The 26,524-nt window shown below is 38.5% G+C and overlaps 3 protein-coding genes and 1 pseudogene across 3 annotated transcripts; 1 reads left to right on the top strand and 3 right to left on the bottom strand.

The window, feature by feature from the left end:
* Positions 1–260: 260 nt before the first annotated feature.
* On the bottom strand, positions 261–6,184 carry LOC148741667 (collagen alpha-1(XIV) chain-like). Its single transcript, XM_088745250.1, has 3 exons — positions 5,812–6,184; positions 4,086–4,484; positions 261–2,982 (listed from the first exon to the last, which is right to left on the bottom strand). Exons 1-3 carry the CDS (start codon positions 5,933–5,935, stop codon positions 2,678–2,680), a joined length of 828 nt encoding a protein of 275 aa, XP_088601376.1. The 5' UTR covers positions 5,936–6,184; the 3' UTR covers positions 261–2,677.
* A 1,833-nt stretch (positions 6,185–8,017) lies between these two features.
* LOC148741666 (uncharacterized) lies at positions 8,018–11,427 on the bottom strand (annotated as a pseudogene).
* Positions 11,428–12,387: 960 nt separating this feature from the next.
* On the top strand, positions 12,388–15,306 carry LOC148741665 (uncharacterized). Its single transcript, XM_088736363.1, has 3 exons — positions 12,388–12,467; positions 13,287–13,642; positions 14,249–15,306. The coding sequence occupies exons 1-3, from the start codon at positions 12,388–12,390 to the stop codon at positions 14,281–14,283; spliced, it is 471 nt and encodes a 156-aa protein (XP_088592489.1). The 3' UTR covers positions 14,284–15,306.
* Positions 15,307–23,486: 8,180 nt separating this feature from the next.
* On the bottom strand, positions 23,487–26,323 carry LOC148741664 (collagen alpha-1(XII) chain-like). The gene is made up of 3 exons (XM_088743889.1): positions 25,569–26,323; positions 24,907–25,317; positions 23,487–24,541 (listed from the first exon to the last, which is right to left on the bottom strand). Exons 1-3 carry the CDS (start codon positions 25,636–25,638, stop codon positions 24,243–24,245), a joined length of 780 nt encoding a protein of 259 aa, XP_088600015.1. The 5' UTR covers positions 25,639–26,323; the 3' UTR covers positions 23,487–24,242.
* Between the last annotated feature and the right edge of the window lie 201 nt (positions 26,324–26,524).

Here is a 26,524-nt window from a genome sequence, read left to right as displayed (position 1 = left end):
TACTCTTTACCTTTGATAAAGGTCAGCTATTTGTCTCCAATTTTGGAACGTTTCAGCTGGCAAGGATGACAGGTTCTCTGTTTCATCGCACGTATTGTTGTCATTGTATTTTTTTCCTTGTTTTCCAAGAAATCCGGGTAGAGAAACTAGATTTCTCTTACAATATTTCATCATTGCAGGCTCAAAAAATTTAAGATCATGGCCACAAGGATCAGGCTTAAAAAGTGCATTCGCCTGCGGTCAGAATTTCTTGAGCATTGTTATTTTTCCTTTTTTTTTTTTTTTTTCTCTTATGACCTTTAGCCACCAGGACGTTAGTAGCATCACGAGCATTGACAAGGTGTACTGAAACCTTATTATCCCACGAGTGTGTCTTTTATTGAGATCAAAATACTGTTCGAGCTAACATTTGATGTCTAAAGTTAACCTTCCTGAAGGTACCTGTAGCCACAGCTGCACGTTTAAGCGCAATAACATTGTGGTAGTACATTGCTAGAAACCTGTCAAGAAAGATTGTCTTTGTTTATTGTTTTGTTTCCTCACGTATTCGTGATGCGGATTGAAAAAAGGTGCTCGGCCCGATTTTAGTTTTTCACTCCCCCTAATATACATAGGTTAACTGATGAGTTTTTTTTTTTTTACCATAACTTTTTAATGATAGTGTAGCTTTCTGCAAAAATATCTACTACTCCCAAGGCGGATCATCAAACTTTATGTCTTTGGCGCCTGCCTTTCAGACTTCCCCCAGCCGACCCCTCCCCCCCATTGAAATTTTGTTCTTCCTGATACACCGTTGTAGTTCTGTTTCCTTTTCAGCGTTTTGTACATCAAAAATTTCAGCATGGCTTTACTTTTGAGAAATAAAACCAGATTTATTGCAATACTCTGATAACATTTTAAAACGAACTAACGTAGACTGGCGAGGGAAAGAAGAAATGCATTGATTCCGTGACAGATGCCACTTGGTTCCACTTGAGTCGGCCTCCAACATTTACTTCCGTGTCACTGATTAATTTATTCTGCCTTCGAAGCGACAAGCTAGCACAACCAAGGCTTTAGAAATGAGTACGGAGTAATATTCTATACCTCACGGCAAAGTGACTCTGCTTTGGGGTTTGGTGCCAATCCATATAGGGTTAAAGAAATTAATAACAATATTATATAATTTATCAAGACTAACTGACTTGTAACATGCACCTCAATTAATTGAAACCAGGGTGACCTTGTAAGATTAACAGCTGACCCTGTAATTAAAAAGGACCACTTACATGACTGTTGTATATTTTGGACAACTGTAATTATTTGTCTAAACCATGTCGAATGTTGCTAATTGAGAGTTTCTTCTTCACTTCTTGGTCCCGGTAATTTGTGTCATTAATGATAAGCATTTTTTCACTCTTAAAGCCATTTTGTTCACTAAATGAAAGGAAATAAGACACCACTAGAAATCCCGGCTAACTCGCATTCCTAGTCACAAAATGATTACCTACATTCAATCTGATATACGTTCGCTCTCGCTGTTCTTATCTTTTTGAGTGGTATCGTGAAACTTAATCATTTGGCGTGTTGTGTGCTAACTTCTGTGGCTATGTTATTGATTTCCTTGTTTTATCGTCATTCGTTTTCAAAATGTGCGAAACTTTAATAGACAGAAATAGCTCTGTGTTTCATGCCTAACTTTACTACCAGTCATTACAATTTTTCGTTTGATCGACCTTTTTACTATGTATAGAACTTGTAATGACCTCTCCGTTACGCGTTATGTGGTGTAATTTAAATTGTAGCAAAGGTATACGATACGTTTCCTTTTCAGCGCATTGTTGACAATAGGCTTGACCGAAATAATCCTAGATACTAACACCTTGATCATGTTTCCTTGTTTCTGCGAAAGCGTTTTAGTACAAAGCGCTGACACGCATTTTGAGAAGAAGTTTGAAGACTCCACTTTTGTAGAAGCGACGAAGCTCAATCAATGAATCAGAACATCGGATGACGCACTTCAGAAGGCAATTGGGACTCAAGGTAATGCATATTAAATATGATAACATTCTTGGTAATATTTTCTCTCGGAGTTGACTCAGGTGAGTCTGAGGAAATGTGAAAGTTGTAGGGGATATTACATAATTGAGCTTGGACTACTTAAGGCCAAGTAAAATTCCTAGTCATTAGGTTGTTTTTAAATTCCTTCGTCTATCCATAAATCTCGCAGACGCACTCCTCTGCACTGCCTTCTTATGTGTTGTGCCTAATTTTGGCTTTTTCTCCTTTTTGAGTGTCTGACAAAAAGTCTCCTACAGACCTTGACGTAATAGCATAAATGACAACAATAATCCAAGCCATCTAATTTAGTGCCTTCGTTTATTACATTTATTTACGAAATGTTAACTCCTTTTGAAGTTAACTAAATTTTTTGTAAGGTATAAAAGCAAGAGAGTCCTTATTTCATTCAAAATACTAAAAGACAAAATGAACTCAGTAAATTCTCTATTTTCAAAGGTGCTGAGAAGAATTTGTATAGTGCTTTACCTTGAATCCATTACAATATGACATTCAAACTCAGGTGAAATAATGAGCTAATTAATTAATGACTAAAATAAGTTAAATTGCAGTGCTGTTCCTTTCAAAATACAATCTAAAAATAGAAGGCAAGTTTGAAATAAATCCTTATGTAGCCATTTTAACATAGTGGCTTATGATTCAACTGGGTTGCATATTTCTTGGGAGCAACTAACTTAAAAGCCAATTTTGTAACATCTAAGAAGCCCGACATGTCAGTGACACGGAATACGTGGTCTTTACGAACTGGCGAGGCTACTTCCACGATTTCACTGATTCCACTATTGTAATTCCCGACAGCAACGACAAAAATATCCACACCACTGGCTCTCAGCAAGTTAGCATTTGGTATGGTCTTCGAGGAATCAACGTTTGAATGGCCATCGGTGATAAGAAAGGCAATCTTGACAACACCCGGACGTTTTCCTTTGAAAAAGATTAATGAATACAGTAAGTGGGTTTTGCAGGGAGCGTATCTCACGATTATATTTGTTCGCTAAAAATCCTAGTCATCTAAGCTCAAAGAGTGAGCGACTTTGAATTCCTCCTTTCAGTACCACCCTCGAATCAAATGTAAAGGTCGCGAGAATGAAGAGAAATGATCACCAATTTAAGAAGCTCCACTCTCAAACAAGTTATCCCTCTTGAACAAAAACTCATCTTTCAAACCGGCAGTCTAAATCCCACAGGGATCAACGAACACTTTTCATTCCACTAATTTATTCGTATTTTTCTCATTGCCATGTTTCTACCAATAACGTAGCTCCATTTTCTGCCTTTAAAAGCACACACAACCCACAATTCCTCTATTCGCTCCGACGAAGGGCTAACGCTCGAAACGTCAGCTTTTGTAATCGTTACGGTGGATAATTTACCATTTCAACTTTGTTGATAAATCCAAATTATCCCTCTTGGTACCCGGCATTGGAAGGGTAAAGAAATTGGTGCGAAGGATATGAATCCATCATTAAAATTGATTTGGAGACAAGATTCAAGTTTGTTTACTGTTATGGTCTGGATCTTTTAAACGTTGTCTCTTTCATTTCGTTTGTATTTGTAAGTGTCCTAAGAGAAACTGTCTAGAACTAAACTGTGTGACTTGTGACGAAAACAAAACATGTTTAGAAGCTGATACCTTGCTATTTACTTGAACATAAGACCGGGAACAACACTAGTTGAAACACAACAGTAAAGTATAAGACAAGTTCTCATTCCTGTGTGTTTTTTTTTTTTTGCTTTTTCTTTTACTGTTTTGGTCTATACATCATCAACGTTGTCACTTTCTTTTCAGTTGTAATTGTAAGTGTCCTAAGAGAAACTCTCCGGACCTACACACTGTGTGACTTGTGACGAAAACGAAACACGACGCATGAACGAGCGGAATTTCAAATACAGTTTTGAGGAGTAACAAACCCTAACACCTGTGCACCCGTTTTATTTTTGAGTTTAAAACTAAAACCAAAACTAAACAATGTTAATATTCCCTATTTAAAATTAAAACTTCCGATCGAAAGTAAATTTGTACATACCTGAAGAGGGATCTTCAAAAACTCTTTTTGCTTCTGCCAACGCAGCCTGAGTATTAGTTGATCCTGGAATATAGGGAAGCTTCTTTATCTTAATTCCTGCGTCCGGATTAGCAACGAAATTGAAATCTGTCGTGGCAGTACTTGCAAATGTAACTGCCGCATATCTGTTGTCATATCCTACTTCTGACGCAATGTCAAGCATGTTCTTCAAGGCTTGCTTTGCTTTTTTGTAGTTGCAGTCCCCAATCGAGCCTGAGCGATCCAGAATCACCACGATATCTTCCTGTGTGACCTGCCTCTTGCTCCGTCCAATCTGAGACAAGTACGAGAGGGGTATGCGAAAGAAATTGGTCACCAGTTTCGTCGCGGTCTCATTTTTAGTCGGTACATGTTGAAAAGCTGAAAAAGAATATAGGAGTACTCTTATAACTAAAAGTTACTTATACCATTGCCAGAAACTTGGGACAATATGGCGGAGGCGGTTCTTATTTTACAAGCAAAATGGCGCCGAAACAGTATAAGAAAATGTATAGGAAAATATTGTTTTTTTCAAAATAGCTGTATAAGAATGGGAAATTCTTTCGCTGCGTACTTGGAAATGCAGCCGCATCAGTTAAAGCGCCCATCGCTACGAAAAAGAAATACTCAGATTCAAGCCTACCTTTTCCCAAGGTATACGAGTAAACTCATAATTCTGACTCCATTTTCCATTCAAACTCTTAAAATGTGCTTCGACTAGGTGTTACAATTCTATTGTCGTGGGAACAACCTTGTGAAGATTCGCAACTGCATAGTTTGATATGCATTCTACAGAAGTTTGCTCAACTAAATCGCTCGTAAACGGTCGAATATGTTGGCCCACAAATTTTCTTTGAGCCAGGAAACTCTTCGTAATTTCACAGAGCTCAAAAACCCAATAAGCCATTTTTAAATAGCCCAATTTTAGGTAGGAAGAACAAGAAAGATACAAGTCCCTCTAACCGCACAATCTGGCCGCCATTTTCCTTGTTTTGACGTCTCCTTTGGCTTTCTGGGATAGTACAGTACTAGGCCTTTCACTGACGGGGTTTTACGAAAATAGAAAGTTACGTGTTCACTTCACTTCCACCGCCGCCATATTGAATTCTCTGTAATACGATATACCGCTGACATTTCGTAACGGGCTCGAAATGTCCCCGATTTCTGGCGCTCCTCACTGCCACCTAATCTTTACACAGTCGAAACACGTTCACGTGTATTAACTTGAATTGAAATCCTAAGCAACGTCAAGTTTTTACCGCATTTCTACAAAGTATATATTGCGGGAAAGCTACCCTTTCGCCCATCAAACGCATTAAGGTCATAGAGAACTTTTAGTTGTACGCAGATATGGTTATGTACTCGATTAAGATTCTGGGAGCACCTAAACCAGTGTTTTCTAACGTAAAAAAAACCGAATCGGCTGGGGTTATTTCATTATAAAAAATGGGTTTCTTTATTTAGATGCATCTAGTGCATCTAGATGCAGTGGTCTTTCAACGCCAGATAAAACAAGGCGTTTGCCTTCTCTCAGTTGATCCGTTCTTAATGTCAAATCTAGTTCTCGTAATGGTTTTAGCTGAAGAGTTCAACATCTCAAGAGCTTTACTAAAATACTGGAATTTATGAAATGTCAATTTCCCAATTTGAATATAAGTTACGGAGACATGGCGATAAAATCAATTGACCAAAGTACATTTACACTTACACTGATAAAACTGTTGATCACGTTTTGGAGTTGGTCTAAACCAAAATGGGTTCCTGCCAAGACATTGACCAGTTAGAAAGGCAAGGACGACGATCACAGTTAATCGGTAAAACACCGGAGCCATTGTTGGAACAGTTTCTCGCGAAGAGATTAGCCTCAATTGTCTGAAGAGATCTGTGTCCTTTGAAGACTTAGCTGGTTGTGACGGCTTGGTTGATTTTATAGTCAGAAAGCAATCCCTGTACGTGTATTCCTTCTCAGCAAAGCGTGTGGCTGAGGGAGAGAATGTAGCAAAAGCTGTGGCGGGAAGGCTGAGGTTTGCGTCACGTGGAAGGCTGTAGCTTTATTTAGTAAGCAGTCGTTGTTAACTTTGCGCTGAAGTTGATTTAGGGCGGAAGTCATATGAAAAGGAATTTGAAAGAACAGCGGATATTACCTGACCAGCAAATTTCTTATCTACAAAACCATTCAAAGATAGTATTTCTAGTTCTCGTACATTCTGTTTCGATAAAAATTTATTTCACGGTTCAAGCACTGCTCTTCCACAAAATGTCCTAATTTTTCACGGCTACACCGCTTTTTCCGCAAAGCCCACCATTACCTACATTTCCATATTGATGCCAAACTATTTTTGTAAAAGCTCAACCTAGACAGGAAAGCTAGACTGTAACCTGTCTCTCTGTCACGTTCGATCTTTAAGGCGCAAACTCGATCCGTTTTTCGAAAAAGAAGATATCCCCTCTTGTACCTCCCCCCTGCATTTCGTTGGTTAAATCTTTCAAATAGAAGTTCAGTGACCGCGCTCAATGAAGTATATGAATTTAGCTTAAAATGTACACACGCGCAGGTTTCACAACCTACATGAAAGGTGTGGAACTCTTCCATACTTCCTTTGTTAAGTAATGCCCTTGCTGCGTGACTAATTTTTTAGCTTCTTTGACCTTCAGCAACAGGGAACCCCAATTTAGAATATGACCAAGATATATGACAATGTCATTTTAATCTGACGGAGGCGAACAGGACGTTGCCGAAATTTAGCTTATCATACTGTTTTAGTGTTTTTAGGTCAGATCCAACATTTTAAAGTTTTTATCAAGAACACTAACCGCATAAGCAGTATGTACGATATATGAGTCGTAACGTAATCTGGTTGTTTTTCTGTAATTAGATAAAGATATCGTTTAAACTAAGATTTGATCTCAAGCGAAAAACAACCCAATTAAACGAACTGACACGTAACTAGGGAAATTAACCATCATGGCGCTGGAGGTTGGAACGCTTTGCACTCTAAAGTAACACATAGCAAGTGTTGTCCTTACCGATTGGTAGACTGAGGCTAAGGGAAACGTAAAAGACAAATATTTCTCAGAACGAGGACTTTTAAATGTTTTAAAAAGGTGGATCATCACTTAAGTTAAAAATAAAAGCAAATAGATAGTATTTCTTTTACTCGTACATTATGATCAAACAAAAATGTAAATTTCGGTTAAATCCGCATTCTTCGACGAAATGTATTTTTTCACAACAACACTCTATCCAAGGAGCCCGCCATGACTCACAATTCTATAATTTAGCTTGGTAAACAAGAAAAAAGTGACTTTCAAGATGATTGAGCAATTGCCACATTGGTTTTAGAAAAGTTTCACCTAGCCTGACAGGGAAGTCAGTCAGTATCCTGTCTTTCTGTCACGTGCGATCTTTAGGCACATCCTTGACTCGTTTCTTCGAAAAGAATCTCGCTAAAAAACATTCATACTCATACTTTCCGCGTGGATTTCTTTGGTTAAATTGTTCAATATGAAACTAAACGACCGAAAACAATGAAGTTTCCGAATTTAACTTGAAAAGTGCGGGCGGTTTTCACAGCCTGAATAAAAGTTTGAAACTCTTCCATATGTGTCTTGTCAATGCCTCGTGACCAAAAAGTTTTTTTTTTTAGCTATTTTGACCTTCAGCAACGGGGAGGCTTGTTTGGTACATGAATGAGATATATGAGTTTTGTTGTAATTTGATGGTTTCACTGTAATTTGATCAAAATATCATTTCATCAAGATTTGATTTTTAACGACAAACAGCCGACACGCAACTCGAAAAATTATCTGTCCGTGATGCTGAAGGTTACCGTGACGTCGGATGAACGCTTTAGACTACACATTAACACATATCCCGTATTACTGGTACCGATTGAGGGAAGACTAAGAGAAGGAAAAGCAAAAGCAAACAAACAAAAGAACATGACGCAGCAAGAGAGATTCGGATTATCTGACAGACAAAACTTTGACGGAACAGAGATAAAAGTCGACTCTAGCTACAACTGCGAACATAGCACTGAAAGACTGCATTTCGATTTCTATCAGATTTAAAGCCGTCTTTGCCTGATATAATCTTATTAAAATCTGATCAGATAACTATGACATTAAATGGCAAAAATTCTCAATCCTAAGAGGAGTTTTTGAGGAGTGCACTACGTCCTCTGACAGGCTACAGTAAGAAAGTTATGTTTTATCCAATTGAGTTGATAATGTGAATCGGCCCCCGTAAAGAGATTCTTCAGCTGACGTTTCGAGCTTTAGCTCTTCATCAGCGTGAACCGCCATCGTTACAATTAAACAGCTTAATTTTGATTTACAGAAGCCGTTATTAAGTTGCAATCTGTGGATATTGTTCATTTTACCTCTCAATGGACTAAATTCTAGATTGCGATTGATTAGGGTGAATACAAAGAATTTTGATACATGTCATTATGACAAATATTATAGATATTGTTATGTTACAGTGTGATATAAAACGTGTTATAATATGACCGAAGAGCGTACTTACTCGAAAAACAAACCGAGACTAACGTTCCGGAGTTAATCGGATTTCGTATTCTATGACACAACAAAGAACTTAGTAACTGTTCATTTCAAACGAGGCCTTGGATTACGCAAACTTCTGCCGTTTCTTACCATTGTCTTTAAGTTACAAGTGATCTTACAGGTACCTTGCGTGTTTTCTGCGAGGTTCCTCAGTATCTTACAATTACCGAAATAGTTAATAGTTTAAGATCATCAATTGTCTGTGACAATGAATGTTTATGGCATCATCTCAGTTAGTTATCATCCGCAGCCACCGCCGCAACCTCCACATCCTCCACAGCTACCGCAACCACCACAGCCGCCACAGCCACCACAACCACCGCATCAACCGCATCCACCACATCCTCCGCAGGCACCTCCTCCAGTTTCATACTTTAGGTACGAGTTAGTCGGTACAGTGTTGGCATAGTAACCGGCTGCCACTATTAACGCAAGGTCTTCATTATGAATTCTGCCTGGTTTGTCGGCCTGGTGTGCAGCGCAAACTGATGGTTTCGAGTAATCTGCACTTCCGGCGGGAGTGTAAGGCTGGCATAGAAGATGAAGAATGGCAATTGAAAATCCGAGCGCAACTACCTCCGGCACGTGATGGACTTCAGAAGGAAACGAAATCAAGCCCGTGCGCAGGTCGATGCTGAGCTTTAACTTTTTGCCAAGAGCCACCCAGAACTGGTCTCCCCGTTCTTCAACCTCTTTCCACTCTTTTGTTCCGGACAGTGAAAAGAATTTCATGGCTAAATGTCCAGGTTTGCCTCTCACCCCAGGCGTTCCTTTGACACCTGGATTATTTGGCTGCCCTTTTATTCCAGGCACGCCAGGGACACCCTTAACAAACCCTTCCCATTTTCCAGTGCAGACTCCCCAGTCTTTACTTCCTCTTATAAGCATTGCTCTCTCTCCACCATTCTCATCCAAAGTACAGCATTTTTGTGGCTTACTCACTTGTTCCTTGGTGGGAAGTATGTTCCCTCGTAGTAAGTGTCCCGTACTAACAACACAACCAGACTGGTTGATAACCTCCACGGAAGAGAACATCAGCAAAGCTGAGTGCACCACTCGGCAGGTAAACGCCTGTCGACGTTGAGCTTTGAGACATGTTGAGCTTTGAGCCAGGCTGTCGGTCGTTCACCGAGTCATCATGTTTAAGTACTTTTCCCAGTATTTCTGTGGCGTCCTTTTAGTATAGTAGTGGATTTACTTGATGCGCATGCCAAATGAGGTCAAAGTCATAGCAAGGTACAAGAAACGTCCCTGGATTATCTCGCTTGAGCATGAGATGTAATTTATACCTCTCCATTGCTTTAGTCAAAAATTTCTTATCTTCATAGTGAGGTAAGGACACCTGATAATAAAAGACTCTCTGCCGAGCGCAAGCAGCTGCGATGTCATACTCAATTCTTGACTTGAAATCTTGCGCATTGTCAGCAGCGGCCGTCAGGTCAACTTCAAAAGGTTCGCCAGGATACAACTTTTCCCATAGAGCTTTGGCCTTAACAAGCCCTTTCTGACGCTGCTCTCCGCTTAGAATCTTGTGATCTAGTAGTATAGAGACAATTTCGTTGCAGTCCCTTTTATAATTGACAGGTGACAGCATGTGCACGTGCCAAACCCATGCGATGTCGAGTGGTGCCGCAATTTCTGAGGTGGTGGATTGATCGAGCCAAGGCAGCCAGAAAAGCTCATACCTAAAAGAAAAACAAGGTTAAAAATACTTCAAATCAGTTTAGAGTCAGGTAAAAGCTTCCTTGCAACCGTCTGTAAAGACTCCATGGATGGGAGGATACCATGGGTGCGCGATACATTTCAGGACAACAAGATTGATTGAAATCGTTGATTTTCTCATTCTGTTCTTTCGTTCGCTGTTTAGTGAGCCCACACTTTAACTTTCTACTCCATCTTCTCAGTCTCCTCACTTAGTTCAGTGCTTGGTACTCGGAAATGAAAACTTAGTGAGAGTGGGGACCTCACTAAATCAATCCCCATATCCGATGATGATATTGCACTCTACATCTTTTACATTATTGTAACAGACACGTCGAACTTGAAATTCACCGGATTTTTTATGATGTGAGCTTTTGGGAAAGAAATGATACTAATCCATGAATTATATTCGGGACGTGAAAAATAAATGAAAAGGTCAGCATTTGAATTGTTCCCTTGCTTTTTCGATAAGATTATTTTCGTGACGTGCAGACAAACGTATTTGAATCAGTCATTACTTTGTGTGAGACGTGTGAGTTTTCTTTGATTACTTAAGAACATGTTACTGTTCTTTCGCTTAAACATGCCTCGGTAGCCAATAAACTTCAGTGTGTCGTAAAGGGAATAGTTTCCGAGACTTTATGGCAATTGTTTACGGTACGGTTTCTCTGCAAGCTGCTGTTACTCGGTAATTCAAAAGCTATCGGTGAAAAGGGAAACTGTGGGCTTTTTGTTTCGATCCCAAAGGCCATACCCGTAAACGTTTCAACTGAGTGATTAACAGTACAGTTGAACCAAACTTACCTTCTTGTTGCGTTTTGAACGAGTGGACTAGAGTATAAACTTGGATGGTCATCAACGAGCTGTAAGAACTGACGGTGCGCAACAGCTGCCTCCACTAAATCGATGCTGAGGTTTATCTTACCGCGTGACATGCCGATTTACATTTGCATTGAGTCATATCTCTCAATAGTAATGAAAAATATTCAAAGTTTTAATTCATTAATTGCTGCAATTAAAATATTGTACATTGTAAAATAAAGTAATTTATCCGTTTTATCATGCTTTCCGTTAACTGTGTCCTCATGCTCTCTTGATTCCTCGAATGTTTCGCTGACAATTTTCGTATTGGAGTCTTTATCCCCTATCGTGTGTCAGATGCGAGCTTCGAGTAGTCCTATCGGATTGCTCTAGGTTTACTGTTTTCATTTCCAAAGTGTGGAGTTTTAGAATCATACCTTTTCTTAAGTTCTCATGCTTCTTTAAGATCTTATGTTCCCACCTAAAGGCAGAGACAAATGTTAATTATTGCCATTCTTTATATATTACATTGTAAATGTATTATTCTGGCATGTCTGATCGCCTAAATGAATGTTTTGCATCTCAATTCTCTCAAAGCACCTGTTCAACGAATTTCGAGGATACATTATAAATGACGGTTAAATAAAAAGGCCTTTCTTATTAGGAAAATCTTTTATATAGTAAGAAAAGCAATCTTTCCTATCTACCATTATAGCTCGGGATCTCCAGGACTTAATATTGGACTAAACTGCGAATGATTTCAAAAATTGTGATATTTGCATACGTAAAATTAATCCAGTTGAATACGCGTTACAAACGCACACCTCTTACTGATTATGAACGGTTGTTTGGTATGAGTGCGTCAAACTTTATCAATTAAATAGCCATTTGAATAATTGCAAGTCATATCGATAACATTTGGATAATCGTCACAAAGGTAAGAAAGTTCGCGATACTGGACTGATTAGATATTCAGACAAGTCTAGTGAAAAATTTATTGGGACACTCGGACTCAAGGTATGATTAAATGCTTCTGGCCTTGCGAGATTTTTGCACAAAGTTGACAGATCTATCCTACTCATTCCCATCAGATAAATTTTACAAATTTCACAACAAGTAAGTAATAGAAACCGGGAATACATGAAGTTTATAATCTTGGTGTGCTCATATCTGCAAGTTTGTTCAGGTGTCCTAGAAAGGTCTCTTCACGTCCTAAATGGGAGTGATTTATATCAGTTTCTTGCAAAGCCTAACATTGAATGCCACATTTTCCATTAGTCCAAATCAGCTTGTATGGTATGTTTTTTTTTTTGTTCTAGGCCTGCCTTTTTCATCATTGAAAGTAGCATGTTGTGAAAACAAAGTTATAAGATGACTTCGGTTGCCATACTTTCACCTGTGAAAAGGGCAAAAATTGAAACTTTTACCTGATATGCGATGTGCTTGGCTTACATCCAGCCTTTGCTATAAAACTTTGTGTTGTCTTTAGATATTGCAAACTTACGAGATGACAGCATCCTACATCTTACATTCAATTCAACTCTACTTAGATGTTTGATTCCTTGATTTTGCTATGGTATTTGTGGTCTGTTGTAATTAATTTTAGAGGAATTTCGAATATACTATGTGTTGAGGAGAAACCTTTTGCTAACAGCTTGCCTAGTGCATGTCTTGGAACTTGTGTAATGGGAAGTTGTTGGTAACAGTTGGCTTGGTAATGGTTCTGTGATAATTTTTGACTGAACTTGTTAACAGGTGCTGGCATGATATCTTCACATAAATACTTGTTTTATTGTGAATGTTTCTCATCATTCAATCTAAGTAGAATTATTTAATTTTAGAGGGGTGGGCAGCTTCCTTAAGCAGAGCAACTGTTAACTTACACATAAGCCGCAGTGAACTAGCTCTACCTCTTGAGATAAGGTTCCAACAATTGTTCTTAATTCACGTTCTGACTTGAAGTGGCTGATGGTCTTTTATCTTGTGTAAGACAATTTTGAAGTTGTCCAGAAAAATTACTTCTGGAAACAAGGTTCCAACACTCATTCTTATTTCACTTTCTGACTTGAAGTGGCGGATGGCTACTCTTTTATCTTGTTTAAAACAGTTTTGAAGTCACCCAGAAAAATTAAAAATTGCCTTAAAGTTTAGGTGCTGTTTTTTTTTTCCTTTTTTTTTTAATGGTGAGTCTAGTTCATGTGTGAATGGTGTAACTTTTTTACTTTTTATCTCATCATTTGTGGTGTTTTATTTTACTTTTAGTAATGCCTTGTTTTATAATTATTTAGGGACACGCATAACATATGAGCGCAAGTTTCTACTGGAATTGCGCAATTCTCCACTGTCACGCACACCTCCACAGAATCTGCCAATGATATCAGGTGTAACTTGTCATGCAAAGTTGAAGCCGGGGGTTCGCAAAGACAATGGCATCCATGGCTCTGAAACAGAGTGTGATAAAAATGACAATGGTAAGGAAACACGTCCTTAATTGTTTTTACTAAATAGTTGGGTTTAGCTTTTAATATTTTCATCCCATAGTTAACAATTCAAACTGTTTTCTGTAAATGTAGACATGCAAGCCTAATTACTAAGTTCAATATGCAATGAACCAGTGGAATGTCTAGTGTCATGTGTGTCTACTGCAGAAACACTCATAACTGCTGTTATTTCTGCGTTGTTAATCGTAGGTGCTGTAGATAACCTATTGAGGCCCATGTTTACCATATTTAGTCCCTACACTTTCTTCACTTTGAAAATTAATATTTCAGAAAGAAAAGAGAAAAACAAAAAGGAAAGGGCAGTTTCTCTTAGCTTTCCCAGAAATTCATAAACCCTTTGCATCCTAACATTAGTATGCATATTCTCCTCACCGTTTATTTACACATTTTCTAAGCTGTTGAGAGCTTCTTTAGTTGGTGATCACTTCGCTTATTCTTGTGAACTTAATGTGTGATTCAGGGGTTGTATTGTCGGGAGAAATTAGATCTTAGTCACTCCCAGGGATTGAAGGGTAAAATCAAACAAACAGCAAGAGAGTTATAAGAACCATTTTTCTTTTTTACTTCTTTTTTCAGGAGAGGTACCCACCCAGTTTGAGATGGACATCTAATGGTTAGCTGCGATAATTATTTTAGGAGCCATTGCCTGATAGATTATGCAGTTGCACATTGTCAAAGATCAAGTGTTGTCATTGAGTGGGTGTAAATATTGTGATGTGGAGTGTGGAGCAAATGAATGGTGTTGATAATAAAAACAGTTCTAGTCAGCAATTCGAATTGGTTATTTCTTGTCAACCATGAAAAACAAAAACAAAACAAAAAAACACAAAATGTTAAAAAAGAAGAATGACTTTTGTCATTTGATATTGTACATAAAAATTTGCTTTCTCTTGACTCTGTCAGAGCAAATGTCCAAATAAAGTGCTTGGACCCAAAACTAATTTAATTTTGTGAATTTTTTGCTGTATTTTTACATCCTGGAGTATTTTCAGTTCAATCCCTCCACCTACATGTTAGTCGTAGGGGCCGTGTAGCCCATATTTGTAACTGCTGGGACTGATCTCTAGGTTTCTGTTACATGGAGCCACCAAGCCACCACTTGACAGTCTTGCTCAGAAGTACAGCATCGAATAAATGACTCCAGCGAGGATTTGAACATAAGCTTCTCGTTTAGGAGTGGGAAGGAGAAATCATTGTTTTTAAGGGAGCACTCCTGAAAGTGAATTCTCAATTTTTATTCTTTGGGTTTTGCTGTTGTTAATAGAATTTGATATTTCGTCTGCAAAATATTTGAGGATTGGGGCTAATTTATTGTTTTGCGTAATCTCCTTACACATTTATTCAACCAAAAACTCATCTCCCCTTTCCAAAATGGGCTGATATATATGTAATACATATATATCAGCACCCAAATAAAAATTCCGTATTCAGTAAAGATCATACGTTTTCAACAGATTTTAAAAATCCTCTGGACTAATGCTTGTGTTCAAACCCTTTGAGGTGGGATTGTGGTGGTCTTCATTTTTTTTACCAAAGGAAGATTAGAAATGACTTAATTAATTTGTCAGGTTAATGTGGTCTTCTTGGGTTGTCAGCATCTCGGATGTACTTTCATACAATAAATATTGGCTATATTCACCTTTTTGTCGTCAATTAGACGCCGACCTAAATATTAGTGAAAAGGGAACTGGAACAGTCACAGACATCCCAGGCTTAGCACCTGTAAACCACACAACTAGTCACAGTCATCCCAGGCTTAGCACCTGTAAACCACACAAATAGTAAAATCAATGTTTGTTCGATTTTCCTATTTTTTCTGTTCCTCCATCCTCCAGTAAGCTGCTTCTACGGATAAAATGTGCTTGTGGTCGTTTCATAAATGTTCATGTGGAAAGGGGGTTATTATGTTTCGACTTCACGTTTCTCTTCTCTGTATTTTTTTTTTTTTTTTTTTTTGAGTGCAACTGCAGATGAAATGATCATGAATGACCACACGCCGGTACAAGTGTTACAGTGCAACTTCTTTTATTTCACAAATTCTTAATAATATTTCTTTTAAGCATTTCTGAACGGCAAGAAAGTTATAAAGAGGAAACAAGTCGTTTTTTTTTGGTTTGTTTTGTTTTTTCTAAGACACGCCGACCAATGGGAATGAAATTTGAAAAAAGGAAAACTGAGTGGGACACTTCGATCTGAACAGAAGTTGACTCCCTATGTGTCCCTCTACCTGCCTTCCTCTAGGGTGGTGAGTTGTCATACACAATTCTTACGCCTCCTGTTAAATTATCTTGATCAAGATACTCCCACGGGAACTGTCCAGAACCTGGCATTGCAAAATAAATTTCGGTGTAATACTGAAACTGGAAAGTCACTCCCTTCTTTTGCCAATCGGCCCAAAGTTTATCGATAAAACCGTGAAGAAGCCAAAATTCTGGAGAAAAGGACGCCGTGGAGTGGTGAAGCATGGTGCCTCCTACACAATCATGAAATTTCGTGTGGAATTGCTCACGAACTGTCTGTTCAAAGAGTGTAAAATTCTCAAGCTGGATAAGATCACGCACTTTTTGCAGGTTCGGTAAAGAGCAAGAAAAGTTAAATTCTCTTTTTATGCAGCCTCCACCGGCAGACTAAGGCAAATGGAATTTTTTCTGCTGGAATGGTCCTTTCCTAACACAGTTATTTGGAAATATGCCATTACCGCCCAGACCGCTAGGGCGTGGGCGGTAATGGCATATTTCCAAACAGCCGCTTGTGTCCAGTGTTCTGACTCTCTGGTCCAGTCCCAGTAAGGAATTGTGATGCGACAGTCAATTTGACGAAGAAAGTTTTCGAACTGCATCAAATACCATCTGTGCCAGGGAAGAAATATTTGAGGCATGTGATGAAGAAATTTGCTCGGTATTCTTGAATGCAGAGTTGTTATATGCTCATAATAACTTTGGTATTGAGTGCTAGAAGAAGCCAGTTTAAAGGCGTTAATAAAGCGCTGTCGTTCTATTGGGCTCATGGCGGTAAATTGTTTTCGTATTCTATAACAAGAAACTAGGTTGCCATCACGACAGTGACACCTCCTGTGACACTGATCAACACTTGATGTACTTTCCTCGCAAGGCATCTTGGTCCCTAAAGTTACGAGAAGGTGACATGACATTTCCTTAACTCAGTTATGCAGTTTATTTGACAGCTAAAATTCCCTGATATGGATGATACGATTAACATGCGCGTATATCGTTACCTTATTTAAAATTTCGCGTATATCTGTCTAGTCACCCACTGACTGACGTTCTCATTGACTGACTGCTGGATAAACTGATACAGACGTATACCAACCAGTGATTGAATGGAAATGGAATATGCTGCGGATTCATTGGCTGACTTACAGACTGATTCATTGACTGATTGATACTCCTAAGAGATGATCTACCAACTGTCTGACAACCTGAATGTCTGACTGACTGTCATTTACCGATTGACTTACCTACTGACTGACTGATCATGTATTGAACTGACCTACCGACGGACTGACCGAAAGACTAACTAAATGACTAACTTACCCACCCACCGACGGACTGACTAACCGACTGACTGATTGGTTGTTTGACCAACTGACCCACCGACAGACTGACTGACCGACTGACTGACTGACCTGCTGACCGAGAATTTGATCAATTGAAATTTAGGAGCATAAAAACAAATTCGATGTCACTGATTTTAATTTTTTTTAAAAAAATTACATTTATAGCCATGTTAACATATTGAAGGGACTCTCACGTAGTGTGTGCATCTGTCACATAGCCTCGCAGTGTTGTGATTTCTAGATGGGGACACGCTTCAGAAAGACTCAATGCTGTCATCAGAACATAGCGACGAAATGTTGCTAATAGGTTTCCAAGGCAACGAGGAACAGAAAGGCAATCAATTGTGGCCTGTGAAACGTAAAAAGAACTCAACATCGACACGGGAACATAAGCACCAAGCTAGTTCAAAGAAAACTGAAAATAAGAAAATTGATTTTTTATACTGATGATGGCTGATCTCAGTAACAATCGTTGAATTTTGGAAAATAAAGTCCAAACCGAATTTAATAACAATGGTTCACTCCGAATGAGAGCGACATTAATCGTTGAGTTTCGATCTCGCTCGATAAAGATGAGTAGCTCGGAAGAGACTGACCAGGTGATGTTCTCTTCGGTAAAAGAGTTCTCCAGGAGAGGACTGAGAAGAGGTTTAAAAAGCCGCATTAATGACTTACTTGAAGAGATTTACAATCCTTGTCACGAAGACTCTGGTTTCTACTTTCTACAGCTATAAAGAACCTTTAGGAATGATCTGAACACTCCTGAATAACCATAGTAGTGCAATTTTCTATTTGTTGCGACGATGATAGAACAGTTCTGCCCAATAGTGTGAACAGCAGAAGAAGAACATTTACTACACCAAATATGATTGTTGAGCAACGACGGTGATTGCAGAAAAGGTGTTAATGTCCAGTAGATAACGGGAAGGCCGTTGTCAAAACTGGCTAACGACACGCAATGGCAAAATTGGTTTCTTCTATCTCCTTTGTCCGTAGCATCTATCCGTGTGATTTCCCCCCCCCCCCCCCCCAGTACAATATGTGCCCTAAATCTCACAATGAAGTCATACGGATAAACCAAATGATCACCAACCATGGAAGCTCTTGATTGGTTAAACACATTCTCCTTGTCAGTACCTTAAGAAATGTACGGAGAACAGTATCGGGAATATGCACTCTGACGTTAAAATGAAAATGGTTAAGAAGGTTATGTAATTTTAATTTCCGATTAATGAGCTAAAAAAAAAAACCAAAAATAAAAAACTGCAGACAATTACCAACCTCAGCAAATCCGGCAATGAGGCAGCTGCAAATGTTAATCATTCTCCCCAAAGTTGATTTGTGGGACCTTTTTAATTTTGTTTTAACAAGCTCTTTGATATGAGAACCTCTAGCTCTACAGGTACAGGCAATGTACTAACTTGGCGCCTCGAACAGCGTATGTCACCTAAAAATAACATGCATGCGACTACCAGAATTTGTATTTTGGCTATGTACAAAAGAATATATTCAATTAAAACTAAATCAAAAGTTGAATGACTGCTGGAGACTCGGAAACGTTATTGTTAAGACTGAACTAGAAATCAATGGGATGGCAAACTTTCACTTAACATAAGCTTGCGTAAATTGAACTCTTTATTTCTCCTAATTGGCTTTTAGGAATCATAATCTAAAATTTATATCCGGACACTTTTACTGCATTATCCATGAAAAGACACATTACAACAACACGCGTCTTGTTTTTCAAAAAAGAGGTAGATATCGTATCCTCTTTCTGTGGACCCTGCTGTCCTTTCATCTTCCAAAATCATCATGATAACTGAGGACAAATGATATTTTTAAGCTACATAATGCGAACCAGGGCGACAAGCAAGCTATCCAGTTAGCAGACTGCGAAGGCTGTGTTAGCCCTAATAGCTCTATTATCATACTATGGTTTATACGATGGCGGTTGAATTCCCAAATTGGATCACACACACTAGTGAGTGGTGATGTGGCTGTTCGTCTTTCACCTTTACTATCTAAGAAACATATATGATCATTTTCAGTCAACAGAAGTTTGATCATGATGTCTATTTTCATTTTTATTTTATCTGCATATGGTTTAATCAAGAGGCAAACTTTTGCCTGACTCAGCACGCAAACACCACTGAAATAATGGATTTAGAAACGTCTTTGGAAAAAAAGCTTTGATTCGATCTTCCATCTTCCAACGTCGGAGGACAATTTGTTTTGGACAGTCCACCCGGCCGAATAGACCGCCTTTTCATTTTGGTTACTAATCAGACTCCAAGGATTGTAGTGTTATTGACTTTCATCAGTAAATGTCGCTGCGAAGAGCTGATGTAAAATTGTACAGGATGAAAGGGTAGAAAAATTATTTACTATCTCGCCGACAATTCATTCTTAAGAAGGTAAAAAATTAGATCCATTTAATTTTGAACGATCACTATGATCTTTCCAAGTTGATTTAAGAGTATCAGTGTAAAAGACAAAAACACGTAAAAAAGTTTACGTGTTTTTGTAAAAGACGTTTTGTTTATAGCATAAAGCAGAAAACTGTCAACTTAAAGTATTTAATCTGTCAAAGATTATCTTGCGCCAAGAATGTGGATGAAAGGACTTATCCCTCCTTTGCAGTTAACGGATAAAATAAATTTATAACTATAAATGATAACTTGGGTTTATGAAATATACGAAATGTAAACGTACTAGACAAAAAATGAAAGAACTTTGGCGAGGACTCTTTCTCATTGTTTGTGGAAACATTTAGAATTTACACGTAAACAACAAGTGTTTTGTATAAGTATCAGTCCATGAGCTGATAACAAGCAAAAAAACATTTTTCTCTCAGTTTTCTTCATGGTGAGTTTGGAACTTATCACATCAGTCAGACACAAGCACAAAGCTGTGTCACTTTTAAACAAAGTTTTGCAGCCTTGAATCAAGTGTGGAATCTCCTGGATTTTTATAGTGGATTTTAACTCCACCCGGTAAGTTATGATTATCTAACAGCTCCCATGGATACCCTCCACTCAAAGGCATCTCAAAGGTGATATTTATGAAATACGCGAATGTGTGACCAGTTCCGTTAATCTGCCAATCCGCCCAGACTTTATCTATGAAGCTGTGATGAATCCAAAACTCCGGAGAGAACGAAGCCGAGTGCTGTTTTAACATATGACCGCCAACACAGTCGTGAAAAGTAGGGTGAAGTTTTTCCCGAACAAACTTTTCAAACGCAACAAAATTTTCATCCTTTGTTATTTTTTGAATCACGTCTTTGCTTGGAAAGAAGCATGACATGTTAAAACGTCTTTGTAAACAATTTTTTCCTGTATCTTCAGGTACAAAGAAAGCGTCTTTCTTAAAAGGCCCGTCTCTAACGCAATTATCAGACAAAGTTCCGTCACCCCCCAAACCGTGAGGACCCGGATTCCAAACATCGTGTGTCTCCGTTCCTCGGGCCCAGTGTTTCTCGTCCTTACTCCAGTCCCAATAGGGAATTGTAACTCTGCAATCAACCTTTCGAAGGATGTTTTCAAACTCCAGCAAATACCACCTGTGTCATGGTAGAAAGATCTGAGGCATGTGATGGAGGAGTTTGGTAGGCATCCGGGCATGCACTTTGCTGATTCTTCTGTAATCATCTTCATAAATAGGGTTTGTTGCAGCAGTTTTGATAGCACCAACAAATCTTTTTCGCTCCTGTAGGGTCATCGCTGTGAATTCCTTTCTAATCCGATGACAGAATAAAAGTTCGCCATCGTAACACATACATTGCCGTTCACATTCATCGAACCATGGGTTCTTGCCATGACAGATTATTGGATTACCTGTAAATTCATTCAAAGACAGGTGATTTAGAGGGTCAGTGAAAGAGAATGTTTTAGTCTAGATCAACGTACCTCTAAACGACATTTTTCTCTAAATTATTGATTCAGTTTAGCACTGAGCAAAATGTGTTTTGAAAAATAGGAGACAGAAACGTTTGTATCTCTTGTTAATTTTCTTCTAAACTTCTGTTTGACTTAAAGTGTACTTTGACTTCCACTTTTTCCGCATCTTCTTGGCTGTCACCCGATGATTCTGTAAAAGGTTGATTAAGGAATTGAATTTCATTTATGGTGGCTCACAAAAAAAATTAGGTTAATAAGTAATACTCGACTCCTATCGACCAAGTCCATCCCCAGTCGGAGAAGCTAAGCTTTCTAAAAGCGTGGGGTCACTGTCAAACAGAAGGCACACACCAGATTGTTAAATCGTGTATATTGAACCCTAATACGTGTTACCTAATGTGACTAAAAAGGCCCCCTCATGACACCCCAGGACCCTCCAGGATCCCCCTAGCTACGCCCTTGATCTCAACACCCTGTCAGGTTTCCGTGACAGTCACGCAAGACCCATTCATATCCCGAAAGGTATGGGTAGAGAGTGGCACTATGCGAGTGACATCATGACTTGCCTAAGAACACAACACAATGACCCCCTGGTGTTAAGTGCACTAACCAATCATGCCCGGTGTTTTCAGGCGTCCTCCCCTCACTCAGGTCTCAACAACTCAACTAAAACGATGAGCAATACTTAACCTGTCATGTATCGTTTTAACCCAGCGTAGTTCAGGCTTGGACACAAGTTGCTCTGTTTTATCAAAGTCGCTGTCATAATCAAGAGTGAACGGTACGAAGTAAGAGGTCTCCAGAACAGCGGGGAACAGACAGGCAGTCAACAGCTTTCTACATCGAAACAAGTTTAAACGTACGCTTTAACATTTGAAACTTTCCTCCGCAACCTTCCTCATAATCTTGTCTTATAAACTAGATCCTCGAACTTTTATTGTGAGTAAAAGAGGTGCGTCAGATCTAGGATATTTTACTGAGAAATTATCAATGCTAACTCGATTAACTGATTTAATGATAAATTCATGTAAATCTAAAGGTTTTCATGGCAATGAATTGTCTGAATACTGCGTTTGGACATAAATAGGATTAAATAGATAAAATACATTACAATAGGGAAAATTTGTCCCGCAAAAAATTGTTATTCATTCATTAAATACCTGCACTTCCACACAATTTTGAAACAGCTGATCTGAGTTCCTTTCCTCCAGGGCCTGGAAAATTTCATGAAAATTTGAAGCACAGTTTTTGATCGTCATTTTCTGACATGACTCAATATTTTCGACAGATCTCACACAGAGCATTAAGATCGCAATGACAAAGACAAGCTGGTCACGCTGTGGAACCATGTCGGTGATCTTCTTTTCAAGTGTATCTAAAATCATCACGAAACACGAGAATTGTATATATATATATATATTTAAAAACAACTCATTTCCTTCCCCTTGCCATGGAAATTTAAAGGACACTGACGAGATTTGTATACACAATCACGACAAAAAACTAATCTAAATCAACAGGGTGACATGGTTTCTTCCTTGTTACATATTGACATTTCAAGCACCTTAATTTTATATTGTTTCCAATCGTTTATTAGAAAAAGCCTCCGGAGGCTGTTCAACAATATGCTTACAAGTTATTTCCTCCTTATGAAATAGCTATCCTCGAGTGTTTAGAAATCGTTAGGTATATTGATCTAATTCTTTTAACAGACATTGTGATTTTGTCAACTATACAATAACGAGGAAACATCATCAAATTTTCGTTTTCCTTGTAAGCATTCAATTAATATGAAAATAATAGAGAGATTTTGACAATTTAGCACGTGGAAAATGGAATCGTACGATGTTACCTTTGCAGGATAGGGTGTACGTGATTGTGTGAAAATGTCGAGCCAAGGGAGACAGCTTAGTACCTTATCGGCCGAGCTCTCGGAGCGATCAAATTTCCAAATCGTCATATTGTCCCGTTTAGATAAATGTAGGACTAAAACACATTTCCTGAGACACTGAAAAAACCCGACACAGAGACACTGGGATGTAGACTTTGCATAATCTCATGAAAGTCCAGGCTGCCAAAATCGTACGACAAGTCTAAGGCATTCGTGTCATGTATGTATTAGAGGTGCATCCATACCCAGCCATTAATTTCATACTATGACTGAGCTCTGCTGAAGTCAATCTCGATCTTTATGATAAAGAGAAATTTTACACGAAAGTTTCCTAATCAAGAGTCGTTTGGTTTACTTCAAAGAGTTTTCCAAATGAATCAGAAAGAAAAGGGTAAGTCATTCTACCCCACCCCCGTTTGGCAAAAAGCCAGCCATAAACCCTCTCTCTTTTTATACTGTTTTTTCTTTTTTTAATGACACAAATTACTAGTTGACCTACAGTTGATATAACAAGATACTCAAAATTCGTACAAGGCAAAGCCAGGAGCCCATCACTGATGGGCTCCTGGCAAAGCCGATAATACAAGGAAGATTTTACTAAAAATTGTGTCTTCTTACTTAACAAATACAAATTTATCGAAAAGTCAGTTGAAGCATGTAGCTATAACCACTAAAATTGCAAAAAAAAAAACCCATTCTATGAAGGAAGACTTCTACTGCTAAACAAGATGCGCGATTAATAGTTGAAAATATTCTGTAAGCTTCGTTTACAAATATACAAAGCAGAAAGTTTGCAGAAAATTTGAAACTAGTAGTAGTGCTATTTTGAAAATGTGATTTTCACTGAGTGTATCAATTTTGGATCTTATGTCATTTCTTCAGTTATGATGGTCAATATTATCCATGCTATCCCTTGGGGAACTTGGGAGCACAAGAGGTATTATTCAGTGATGATGATGATGATAGGAGCAGCCGTATGAAAAAGGACGAGCAAAGATGGCCTGTTGCGGAAAATTGAAGAATCTAAATAGTCGGAGTGTGTTTCAAATTTTGCTAAGTTTAAGCTTTTTTCAAATACATTTTGACGAAACTAACGATTAGAGAAAATTTTCATCTAATTCAGGGAAACTTGTTAAAACAATAAATCTTTCCTTAAAAACTAAGTTTCAAACTTAAGGAGGGTCTATACCCTCTTTTGATCATTTAGCAAGGAAGATCAGTCGCAGCATTCATAGCATTCAATAAACTCGGAGCGATATCCTTTACAATTTGCTTCACCACTGCCCAAAGGTCAGAAGCCACGTAAAAATACTTTTCCGTCGGACTAGAAGCCACCTCCATTATCTCCGTTATTCCATTAAAGTAGCGACCAACGCCGACAACGTAAATTTCTACACCACTTTCCTTTAGTTCTTTGGCCTTTGCTTTGGTGTCGTTCGGGGAATTGGATCTCCCATCTGTGACGAGGAAAACTATCTTCTTGTCTGCATCAAGACGTCCACCTAAAAGACATGGAAAAAAACCCAAATGAATTTAAGGATGAACGAAGGAAATTAAATCCCTCTTGTGAGTTCCATTTAAAACTTCTTGATTGAGAATAAATTATGCGTAGTTTGGACGAAGGCTGACGATTTCGTTATACAGCGTTACCATTTATGGGATACTTATTTGTAACCCAGGTTAACTTCACTTGATTATTCCTAATACTGAGTTTCTCATCAAAAATTCCAGAGCCGAGTGAGGTAGAAGTTTTCATTAAATTTCACAGTCATTTATGCAACTTATTAACAGGGTGTAATATCCCAAAGGCCTAGTACTATGTAGTATTTTTTTCCCTTTTTCAGTCTCATTCTCTTGGAAAATTTACCTGCCGTGCGATCTTCAAATAGTTGCATGGCTTTCACCAACGCAGCATGAGTGTCGGTTCCCCCTCCTGGGTAAGTGATTCTATTCATCTCACTGGCTGCGAAATATTCCGGTAAAAAATTGAAGTTCACGGTGGCTGAGTCCGAGAATGTGACCGCTGAATACTTGAGGTCAACGTAGATGTTTTTCATAGCTAATAGGTAACGAAGCGCCTTCTTTGCCTTCTCGAATCCACAAGATCCAACTGATCCTGAACCATCCATGAGAACAACAACATCGTGAGCCTCTCTTGAAGAAGGTCTTTGGAACAAACTCCGAAATCCAGCACCAATTGGAGGCTGCTGAGATCTAGCTTTTACGAAATTTTCTTCGAGTTTCTTTGCACTTGCTTTGTTACTGAAAACAACAAGGGCTGAAAAAGAACCAATAAAATAAATCTCCTGATATCATCTATGACTAATGGACTAATAGAGGACAGCTCCCCTTACAAAGAGCCTATTCATTAGCAAGTGCGCGACAGTGGAAAAGATTGAGTTTCTTACGTCTTTAATGCAGGTACGGACATATTCCTAGTTCCAGACATTGATCAACTTTTAAAAAGAATTTAAAATAAACTATGTCTATAACTTACTGAGATTTCAACAGTAATTTAACACAACTAACCCCGAACTGGTTCTGTGAAGAATACCAGCAGGCACACTGCAGAGGCGACATAGAGGGAAAATCTTGACATCGCGAAGTCCTTCGTTTTTGTCTTGATAAGATCTGACTTGCAGCTTTGAGATTCACTAACCGCTTACACGTCTTTTTATGGAGAAATGAACTTCCTTGTTACTCTTTACCTTTGATAAAGGTCAGCTATTTGTCTCCAATTTTGGACCGTTTCAGCTGGCAAGGATGACAGGTTCTCTGTTTCATCGCACGTATTGTTGTTATTGTATTTTTTTCCTTGTTTTCCAAGAAATCTGGGTAGAGAAACTAGATTTCTCTTACAATATTTCATCATTGCAGGCTCAAAAAATTTAAGATCATGGCCACAAGGATCAGGCTTAAAAAGTGCATTCGCCTGCGGTCAGAATTTCTTGAGCATTGTTATTTTTCCTTTTTTTTTTTTTTTTTCTCTTATGACCTTTTAGCCACCAGGACGTTAGTAGCATCACGAGTATTGACAAAGTGTACTGAAACCTTATTATCCCACGAGTGTGTCTTTTATTGAGATCAAAATACTGTTCGAGCTAACATTTGATGTCTAAAGTTAACCTTCCTGAAGGTACCTGTAGCCACAGCTGCACTTTTAAGCGCAATAACATTGTGCCAGTACATTGCTAGAAACCTGTCAAGAAAGATTGTCTTTGTTTATTGTTTTGTTTCCTCACGTATTCGTGATGCGGATTGAAAACAGGTGCTCGGCCCGATTTTAGTTTTTCACTCCCCCTAATATACATAGGTTAACTGATGAGTTTTTTTTTTTTTTACCACAACTTTTTAATGATAGTGTAGCTTTCTGCAAAAATATCCACTGCTCCCAAGGCGGATCATCAAACCTCATGTCTTTGGCGCCTGCTTTTCAGACTTCCCCCAGCCGACACCTCCCCCCCATTGAAATTTTGTTCTTCCTG

The sequence above is a fragment of the Stylophora pistillata genome, chromosome 1 (genome assembly GCF_964205215.1).
Source record: "Stylophora pistillata chromosome 1, jaStyPist1.2, whole genome shotgun sequence".
In the NCBI taxonomy this organism is placed as follows: Eukaryota; Metazoa; Cnidaria; class Anthozoa; order Scleractinia; family Pocilloporidae; genus Stylophora; species Stylophora pistillata.
This window is presented reverse-complemented; position numbering and strand designations above follow the sequence as displayed.

Coding starts and splice junctions, on each gene's coding strand:
- LOC148741667 (XM_088745250.1), bottom strand. CDS start 5,935: ATGGCTCCGGTGTTTTACCGATTAACTGTGATCGTCGTCCTTGCCTTT. Junction 4,485..5,811: donor TGATCAACAGTTTTATCAGT/GTAAGTGTAAAT, acceptor ATTCTTTTTCAG/CTTTTCAACATGTACCGACT. Junction 2,983..4,085: donor TTTTGAAGATCCCTCTTCAG/GTATGTACAAAT, acceptor TCTTTTTCAAAG/GAAAACGTCCGGGTGTTGTC.
- LOC148741665 (XM_088736363.1), top strand. CDS start 12,388: ATGGGAGTGATTTATATCAGTTTCTTGCAAAGCCTAACATTGAATGCC. Junction 12,468..13,286: donor AGTCCAAATCAGCTTGTATG/GTATGTTTTTTT, acceptor ACAGTTTTGAAG/TCACCCAGAAAAATTAAAAA. Junction 13,643..14,248: donor GTGTGATAAAAATGACAATG/GTAAGGAAACAC, acceptor TTCTTTTTTCAG/GAGAGGTACCCACCCAGTTT.
- LOC148741664 (XM_088743889.1), bottom strand. CDS start 25,638: ATGTCAAGATTTTCCCTCTATGTCGCCTCTGCAGTGTGCCTGCTGGTA. Junction 25,318..25,568: donor CTTCACAGAACCAGTTCGGG/GTTAGTTGTGTT, acceptor GTTCTTTTTCAG/CCCTTGTTGTTTTCAGTAAC. Junction 24,542..24,906: donor ATTTGAAGATCGCACGGCAG/GTAAATTTTCCA, acceptor CATGTCTTTTAG/GTGGACGTCTTGATGCAGAC.